At 50.0% G+C, this 9,737-nt stretch overlaps 1 protein-coding gene across 1 annotated transcript; it reads right to left on the bottom strand.

Annotated features, from left to right (window-relative positions):
• Positions 1-359: 359 nt before the first annotated feature.
• Positions 360-8,587, bottom strand: LOC124026113 (histone-lysine N-methyltransferase 2D-like). Its single transcript, XM_046339284.1, has 2 exons — positions 8,266-8,587; positions 360-1,782 (listed from the first exon to the last, which is right to left on the bottom strand). Exons 1-2 carry the CDS (start codon positions 8,438-8,440, stop codon positions 392-394), a joined length of 1,566 nt encoding a protein of 521 aa, XP_046195240.1. The 5' UTR covers positions 8,441-8,587; the 3' UTR covers positions 360-391.
• Between the last annotated feature and the right edge of the window lie 1,150 nt (positions 8,588-9,737).

Raw genomic sequence — 9,737 nt, 5'->3', positions numbered from 1 at the left:
AGGGGGGTTAGTGAGGGTAACAGGGGGTGGGGGTTAGTGAGGAGAGTAGGGGGTTAGAGAGGGTAACAGGGGGAGGGGGTTAGAGAGGGTAACAGGGGGAGGGGGTTAGAGAGGGTAACAGGGGAGGGGGGTTAGAGAGGGTAACAGGGGGGAGGGGGTTAGAGAGGGTAACAGGGGAGGGGGTTAGAGAGGGTAACAGGGGGAGGGGGGTTAGAGAGGGTAACAGGGGAGGGGGTTAGAGAGGGTAACAGGGGGAGGGGGTTAGAGAGGGTAACAGGGGGAGGGGGTTAGAGAGGGTAACAGGGGAGGGGGTTAGAGAGGGTAACAGGGAGAGGGGGGTTAGTGAGGGTAACAGGGGGAGGGGGGTTAGAGAGGGAGTAGGGGGAGGGGGTTAGTGAGGGTAACAGGGGGAGGGGGTTAGTGAGGGTAACAGGGGGAGGGGGTTAGTGAGGGTAACAGGGGGAGGGGGGTTAGAGAGGGTAACAGGGCTACCAGGAGAGAGTCTCACACAGTAGATGTTCTGAGAGGAGATTGAAGGGTCAGACTGTTGATGGTGGTGGTGGTGTGATGAGGGTGGTCGAGGAAGAGGAGGCAGGACAGGCAGCTCTGGGATGGTGGGAGAGGAGGGTAGTGTGTCTGGGTCAGTCTCTCTAGGAGAGCAGGGTAGTGTGTCTGGGTCAGTCTCTGTAGGAGAGCAGGGTAGTGTGTCTGGGTCAGTCCCTCTAGGAGAGCAGGGTAGTGTGTTTGGGTCAGTCTCTCTAGGAGAGCAGGGTAGTGTGTCTGGGTCAGTCTCTCTAGGAGAGCAGGGTAGTGTGTCTGGGTCAGTCTCTCTAGGAGAGGAGGGTAGTGGAGGTGGGGTCTGGTTTAGTTCTGATCCAGAGTCCAGCTCTAGAGACAACAGGTGCTCCTCCTCTTCCACCACAGCTGGCACCTCCTTACTGGAGGCCTGGGCAGGAGACACAGGGAGGTGACTTCCCTCATCATCATCAGCCTTTCCCTCACCCACTCCTTCTCTCTCCTCCGTCTGATGAGGGTGTCTGCCCTCCTCCGTCTGATGAGGGTGTCTGCCCTCCTCCGTCTGATGAGGGTGTCTGCCCTCCTCCGTCTGATGAGGGTGTCTGCCCTCCTCCGTCTGATGAGGGTGTCTGCCCTCCTCCGTCTGATGAGGGTGTCTGCCCTCCTCCGTCTGATGAGGGTGTCTGCCCTCCTCCGTCTGATGAGGGTGTCTGCCCTCCTCCGTCTGATGAGGGTGTCTGCCCTCCTCCGTCTGATGAGGGTGTCTGCCCTCCTCCGTCTGATGAGGGTGTCTGCCCTCCTCCGTCTGATGAGGGTGTCTGCCCTCCTCCGTCTGATGAGGGTGTCTGTCCTCCTCCGTCTGATGAGGGTGTCTGTCCTCCTCCGTCTGATGAGGGTGTCTGTCCTCCATGTCTCCAAACCCTAGCTGAACCCGTGCCCGGGCTATGTTCCTGCGGTGGGCACGTACGTGGGCACGCCAGGGGGACCCCACCCTGCTCTGACAGTCTTCAGCCTGAGATACCAGTCTGTTCCTCCCCCTCTCCCCGCTAGGGGTGGGGTTAGGGGCGGGGCCAGGGGTGGGGTTAGGGGCGGGGCCAGGGGTGGCAGGGCTGGACTGTGCCTGAGGCAGGGGGACACCTCGCAGGCTGGACGGAGAGGAGGGAGGGTGTTTCAGGCTGTTCCTGGGCTTCCTGCCTAGCAACAGGTGGTTGACGACAGGAGAAGGATGTAGCTGAGATGCTAACACGCTGGTGGCTGGACATCTATCTACAGAGAGAACACACACAGGTCAATGTTCGGTCTGCCTACTGCAGCAGCAGGACAATAATAACACCATAGCATGACGTGAATATAAAGAGGATTCCACATGCAGCAATAAGAAACATCTAGCATTAAGACAACAATCTGGCTCTGCCCCAACCTCAGACCTCAGCGCAGAGCTTACATTTATCACGGGAACAAGATGAAGAAGCTTACAGAGTTACATAAAATACTGCTTTGGGTTATAAGGAGCTTTGAGTCCTGATTACTGAAGACAGACACATCTGGGAGTTAGAAAAATTGTTTGGGAAATAGAAGCTCGGGAGCCAAATCCAATGGAAGTCTGTTACACAAGTAGTAGATTCCTATTAAGTGATGCCGTGTTTAGATGGGGAGCCAACAGGCCAGACAGAATGACACTCTCCTGTCAGTCACAGAGAAGAGCCAGCACCATCCAACGCCAGACCAGCTAAAGCTAACAGCAGATCCTGACCCCAGACCAGCTCACAGCAGATCCTGACCCCAGACCAGCTCACAGCAGATCCTGACCCCAGACCAGCACCCTCCAACCCCAGACCAGCTAAAGCTAACAGCAGATCCTGACCCCAGACCAGCTCACAGCAGATCCTGACCCCAGACCAGCTAACAGCAGATCCTGACCCCAGACCAGCTAACAGCAGATCCTGACCCCAGACCAGCTAACAGCAGATCCTGACCCCAGACCAGCTAACAGCAGATCCTGACCCCAGACCAGCTAACAGCAGATCCTGACCCCAGACCAGCTAACAGCAGATCCCGACCCCAGACCAGCTAACAGCAGATCCCGACCCCAGACCAGCTAACAGCAGATCCTCACTCCAGACCAGCTAACAGCAGATCCTCACTCCAGACCAGCTAACAGCAGATCCTCACTCCAGACCAGCTAACAGCAGATCCTCACTTCAGACCAGCTAACAGCAGATCCTCACTCCAGCCCAGCTAACAGCAGATCCTAACCTCAGACCAGCTAACAGCAGCCCAGAAACACCCCTCCGTTCCAGAGCCTGCTGCTTCCTGACCGACAGGTCACAAACACCTCCTCAATCTGTCCATCTACAGACACCCCACCACCTCCTCAATCTGTCCATCTACAGACACCCCACCACCTCCTCAATCTGTCCATCTACGGACACCCCACCACCTCCTCAATCTATCCATCTATAGACACCACCACCTCCTCAATCTATCCATCTATAGACACCACAACCTCCTCAATCTATCCATCTACAGACACCACCACCTCCTCAATCTATCCATCTACAGACACCACCACCTCCTCAATCTATCCATCTACGGACACCACCACCTCCTCAATCTATCCATCTACAGACACCACCACCTCCTCAATCTATCCATCTACGGACACCACCACCTCCTCAATCTATCCATCTACGGACACCACCACCTCCTCAATCTATCCATCTACGGACACCACCACCTCCTCAATCTATCCATCTACGGACACCACCACCTCCTCAATCTATCCATCTACGGACACCACCACCTCCATCTATCCATCTACAGACACCACCACCTCCATCTATCCATCTACAGACACCACCACCTCCATCTATCCATCTACAGACACCACCACCTCCATCTATCCATCTACAGACACCACCACCTCCTCAATCTATCCATCTACAGACACCACCACCTCCTCAATCTATCCATCTATAGACACCACCACCTCCTCAATCTATCCATCTACAGACACCACCACCTCCTCAATCTATCCATCTACAGACACCACCACCTCCTCAATCTATCCATCTACAGACACCACCACCTCCTCAATCTATCCATCTACAGACACCACCACCTCCTCAATCTATCCATCTACAGACACCACCACCTCCTCAATCTATCCATCTACAGACACCACCACCTCCTCAATCTATCCATCTACAGACACCACCACCTCCTCAATCTATCCATCTATAGACACCACCACCTCCTCAATCTATCCATCTATAGACACCACCACCTCCTCAATCTATCCATCTATAGACACCACCACCTCCTCAATCTATCCATCTATAGACACCACCACCTCCTCAATCTATCCATCTATAGACACCACCACCTCCTCAATCTATCCATCTATAGACACCACCACCTCCTCAATCTATCCATCTATAGACACCACCACCTCCTCAATCTATCCATCTATAGACACCACCACCTCCTCAATCTATCCATCTACAGACACCACCACCTCCTCAATCTATCCATCTACGGACACCACCACCTCCTCAATCTATCCATCTACAGACACCACCACCTCCTCAATCTATCCATCTACGGACACCACCACCTCCTCAATCTATCCATCTACGGACACCACCACCTCCTCAATCTATCCATCTACGGACACCACCACCTCCTCAATCTATCCATCTACGGACACCACCACCTCCTCAATCTATCCATCTACGGACACCACCACCTCCATCTATCCATCTACAGACACCACCACCTCCATCTATCCATCTACAGACACCACCACCTCCTCAATCTATCCATCTACAGACACCACCACCTCCTCAATCTATCCATCTATAGACACCACCACCTCCTCAATCTATCCATCTACAGACACCACCACCTCCTCAATCTATCCATCTACAGACACCACCACCTCCTCAATCTATCCATCTACAGACACCACCACCTCCTCAATCTATCCATCTACAGACACCACCACCTCCTCAATCTATCCATCTACAGACACCACCACCTCCTCAATCTATCCATCTATAGACACCACCACCTCCTCAATCTATCCATCTATAGACACCACCACCTCCTCAATCTATCCATCTATAGACACCACCACCTCCTCAATCTATCCATCTATAGACACCACCACCTCCTCAATCTATCCATCTATAGACACCACCACCTCCTCAATCTATCCATCTACAGACACCACCACCTCCTCAATCTATCCATCTACAGACACCACCACCTCCTCAATCTATCCATCTACAGACACCACCACCTCCTCAATCTATCCATCTACAGACACCACCACCTCCTCAATCTATCCATCTACGGACACCACCACCTCCTCAATCTATCCATCTACGGACACCACCACCTCCTCAATCTATCCATCTACGGACACCACCACCTCCTCAATCTATCCATCTACGGACACCACCACCTCCTCAATCTATCCATCTACGGACACCACCACCTCCTCAATCTATCCATCTACGGACACCACCACCTCCTCAATCTATCCATCTACAGACACCACCACCTCCTCAATCTATCCATCTACAGACACCACCACCTCCTCAATCTATCCATCTACAGACACCACCACCTCCTCAATCTATCCATCTACAGACACCACCACCTCCTCAATCTATCCATCTACAGACACCACCACCTCCTCAATCTATCCATCTACAGACACCACCACCTCCTCAATCTATCCATCTACAGACACCACCACCTCCTCAATCTATCCATCTACGGACACCACCACCTCCTCAATCTATCCATCTACGGACACCACCACCTCCTCAATCTATCCATCTACGGACACCACCACCTCCTCAATCTATCCATCTACGGACACCACCACCTCCTCAATCTATCCATCTACGGACACCACCACCTCCTCAATCTATCCATCTACGGACACCACCACCTCCTCAATCTATCCATCTACAGACACCACCACCTCCTCAATCTATCCATCTACAGACACCACCACCTCCTCAATCTATCCATCTACAGACACCACCACCTCCTCAATCTATCCATCTACAGACACCACCACCTCCTCAATCTATCCATCTATAGACACCACCTCCTCCTCAATCTATCCATCTATAGACACCACCTCCTCCTCAATCTATCCATCTATAGACACCACCACCTCCTCAATCTATCCATCTATAGACACCACCACCTCCTCAATCTATCCATCTATAGACACCACCACCTCCTCAATCTATCCATCTATAGACACCACCACCTCCTCAATCTATCCATCTATAGACACCACCACCTCCTCAATCTATCCATCTATAGACACCACCACCTCCTCAATCTATCCATCTATAGACACCACCACCTCCTCAATCTATCCATCTATAGACACCACCACCTCAATCTATCCATCTATAGACACCACCACCTCCTCAATCTATCCATCTATAGACACCACCTCCTCCTCAATCTATCCATCTATAGACACCACCACCTCCTCAATCTATCCATCTATAGACACCACCACCTCCTCAATCTATCCATCTATAGACACCACCACCACCTCAATCTATCCATCTATAGACACCACCACCTCCTCAATCTATCCATCTATAGACACCACCACCTCCTCAATCTATCCATCTATAGACACCACCACCTCCTCAATCTATCCATCTATAGACACCACCACCTCCTCAATCTATCCATCTATAGACACCACCACCTCCTCAATCTATCCATCTATAGACACCACCACCTCCTCAATCTATCCATCTATAGACACCACCACCTCCTCAATCTATCCATCTATAGACACCACCACCTCCTCAATCTATCCATCTATAGACACCACCACCTCCTCAATCTATCCATCTATAGACACCACCACCTCCTCAATCTATCCATCTATAGACACCACCACCTCCTCAATCTATCCATCTATAGACACCACCACCTCCTCAATCTATCCATCTATAGACACCACCTCCTCAATCTATCCATCTATAGACACCACCACCTCAATCTATCCATCTATAGACACCACCACCTCAATCTATCCATCTATAGACACCACCACCTCCTCAATCTATCCATCTATAGACACCACCACCTCCTCAATCTATCCATCTATAGACACCACCACCTCCTCAATCTATCCATCTATAGACACCACCACCTCCTCAATCTATCCATCTATAGACACCACCTCCTCAATCTATCCATCTATAGACACCACCACCTAGAGTTGTATTGGGGATTAATCAGAATTGGTTTCCTAGGAACGCGAAGCGGCCATCTCTGTCGGCGCCGGAAGTGAGAATAAGTTGAATTAATCAGAATTAGTTGGGTAACATAGATATGTTTTATATTCATTATATGCTTGTGAGTTACTTCCCATCAGAATGTCTATGTTTGTATAATACTGTTGGCCGGTTTCAGTTATCTGGTCTCTGTCATGGGGTCAGTTAGTTGGGCCGCAGAAAGGGGAGAGGTCAAACTTGTCTTCATATGTAAACATGTCTTTTAAATCAATTATCTCTTGGCTCCACAATGTCTGTGTGCCAGTCACTGTGTCTCTGATCTTGTCCACGAGGGGTGTATTTGATATATGGATGTTGATGAGGTTTTGTTTTATGGTCTGAGAGCGAGATAAGAACATAGATTAGGAGACAAAGCTGAATGACAATTTATAGCCAATGCTGTCTGGCTATGTGTGTCTTTGCTATAAAGGATCTCAGTTGCAATGTGTAAGGGTCTCTCAGAGAATTAATTTATAGACACTGAATTGATCTGAGAGTCACAGGGTTGTGATGGAGCTCATATAATTAAAGATGGACTTTATGATAACTCTGACTTGTGTGTGGTTTACCCTCAAGATTTGGTAATACAGGAAATTTCCACGACATTTGACAGTGTGTGTGTGTGTGTGTGTAGAGTTGACAGTGTGTGTGTGTGTGTGTAGAGTTGACAGTGTGTGTGTGTGTGTGTAGAGTTGACAGTGTGTGTGTGTGTGTAGAGTTGACAGTGTGTGTGTGTGTGTAGAGTTGACAGTGTGTGTGTGTGTGTGTAGAGTTGACAGTGTGTGTGTGTGTGTGTGTGTAGAGTTGACAGTGTGTGTGTGTGTAGAGTTGACAGTGTGTGTGTGTGTAGAGTTGACAGTGTGTGTGTGTGTAGAGTTGACAGTGTGTGTGTGTGTAGAGTTGACAGTGTGTGTGTGTGTAGAGTTGACAGTGTGTGTGTGTGTAGAGTTGACAGTGTGTGTGTGTGTAGAGTTGACAGTGTGTGTGTGTAGAGTTGACAGTGTGTGTGTGTAGAGTTGACAGTGTGTGTGTGTAGAGTTGACAGTGTGTGTGTGTAGAGTTGACAGTGTGTGTGTGTAGAGTTGACAGTGTGTGTGTGTAGAGTTGACAGTGTGTGTGTGTAGAGTTGACAGTGTGTGTGTGTAGAGTTGACAGTGTGTGTGTAGAGTTGACAGTGTGTGTGTAGAGTTGACAGTGTGTGTGTAGAGTTGACAGTGTGTGTGTAGAGTTGACAGTGTGTGTGTAGAGTTGACAGTGTGTGTGTAGAGTTGACAGCTGCCTGGCCTGTGTTGTGTGTTGACAGTGTTTTACCTGTGTGTATGAGCTGCCTGGCCTGTTGTTGTGTAGAGTTGACAGTGTGTTACCTGTGTGTATGTACAGCTGCCTGGCCTGTTGTTGTGTAGAGTTGACAGTGTGTTACCTGTGTGTATGTACAGCTGCCTGGCCTGTTGTTGCTGATGTCTCTTGATACGCGAGTACTGTTTCTTCAGAGCGCTGATGTCAGTACTCATCCTCTCCTGCAGCATGCTGTTGATGGCCGCTTGATGCTCCGCTCTGCCGCCACCATCCACCGCCCCGGGACTCAGGTCTGCCATGTTACCGCCCTGCTCCCCCCCACGCTGGTCTGGAGAGGAGAGATTCAAATATCACCTCGGAAAGCCCAAGCGGAAATTACCTCAGTGTTGACGCCATGTAGAGAGACACAGCTGTTCCTGTGTTTTCAGGTCTGACATCAACAGCAGCTGACATGACACCTTCCCAGATAACCCTGTCTACCACTACATTAAACTAATGGACCTGGCTGGAGTCCTGTCTACATTAAACTAAGGGACCTGGCTGGAGTCCTGTCTACATTAAACTAATGGACCTGGCTGGAGTCCTGTCTACATTAAACTAATGGACCTGGCTGGAGTCCTGTCTACATTAAACTAATGGACCTGGCTGGAGTCCTGTCTATCACTACATTAAATTAATGGGACCTGGCTGGAGTCCTGTCTACCACTACATTAAACTAAGGGACCTGGCTGGAGTCCTGTCTACCACTACATTAAACTAATGGGACCTGGCTGGAGGAGAGAGCACTACATTAAACTAATGGACCTGGCTGGAGTCCTGTCTACCACTACATTAAACTAATGGACCTGGCTGGAGTCCTGTCTACCACTACATTAAACTAATGGACCTGGCTGGAGTCCTGTCTACATTAAACTAATGGACCTGGCTGAAGTCCTGTCTACATTAAACTAATGGACCTGGCTGGAGTCCTGTCTACCACTACATTAAACTAATGGGACCTGGCTGGAGTCCTGTCTACCACTACATTAAACTAATGGGACCTGGCTGGAGTCCTGTCTACCACTACATTAAACTAATGGGACCTGGCTGGAGGAGAGAGCACTACATTAAACTAATGGGACCTGGCTGGAGTCCTGTCTACCACTACATTAAACTAATGGACCTGGCTGGAGTCCTGTCTACCACTACATTAAACGAAGGACCTGGCTGGAGTCCTGTCTACATTAAACTAATGGACCTGGCTGGAGTCCTGTCTACCACTACATTAAACTAATGGACCTGGCTGGAGTCCTGTCTACCACTACATTAAACGAATGGGACCTGGCTGGAGTCCTGTCTACCACTACATTAAACTAATGGGACCTGGCTGGAGTCCTGTCTACCACTACATTAAACTAATGGGACCTGGCTGGAGTCCTGTCTACCACTACATTAAACTAATGGGACCTGGCTGGAGTCCTGTCTACCACTACATTAAACTAATGGACCTGGCTGGAGTCCTGTCTACCACTACATTAAACTAATGGACCTGGCTGGAGTCCTGTCTACATTAAACTAATAAACTAATGGACCTGGCTGGAGTCCTGTCTACCACTA

Source organism: Oncorhynchus gorbuscha, unplaced genomic scaffold (genome assembly GCF_021184085.1).
Source record: "Oncorhynchus gorbuscha isolate QuinsamMale2020 ecotype Even-year unplaced genomic scaffold, OgorEven_v1.0 Un_scaffold_2604, whole genome shotgun sequence".
NCBI lineage: Eukaryota > Metazoa > Chordata > Actinopteri > Salmoniformes > Salmonidae > Oncorhynchus > Oncorhynchus gorbuscha.
This window is presented reverse-complemented; position numbering and strand designations above follow the sequence as displayed.

Coding starts and splice junctions, on each gene's coding strand:
- LOC124026113 (XM_046339284.1), bottom strand. CDS start 8,440: ATGGCAGACCTGAGTCCCGGGGCGGTGGATGGTGGCGGCAGAGCGGAG. Junction 1,783..8,265: donor GCAGCTGTACATACACACAG/GTAACACACTGT, acceptor TTCTCTCTGTAG/ATAGATGTCCAGCCACCAGC.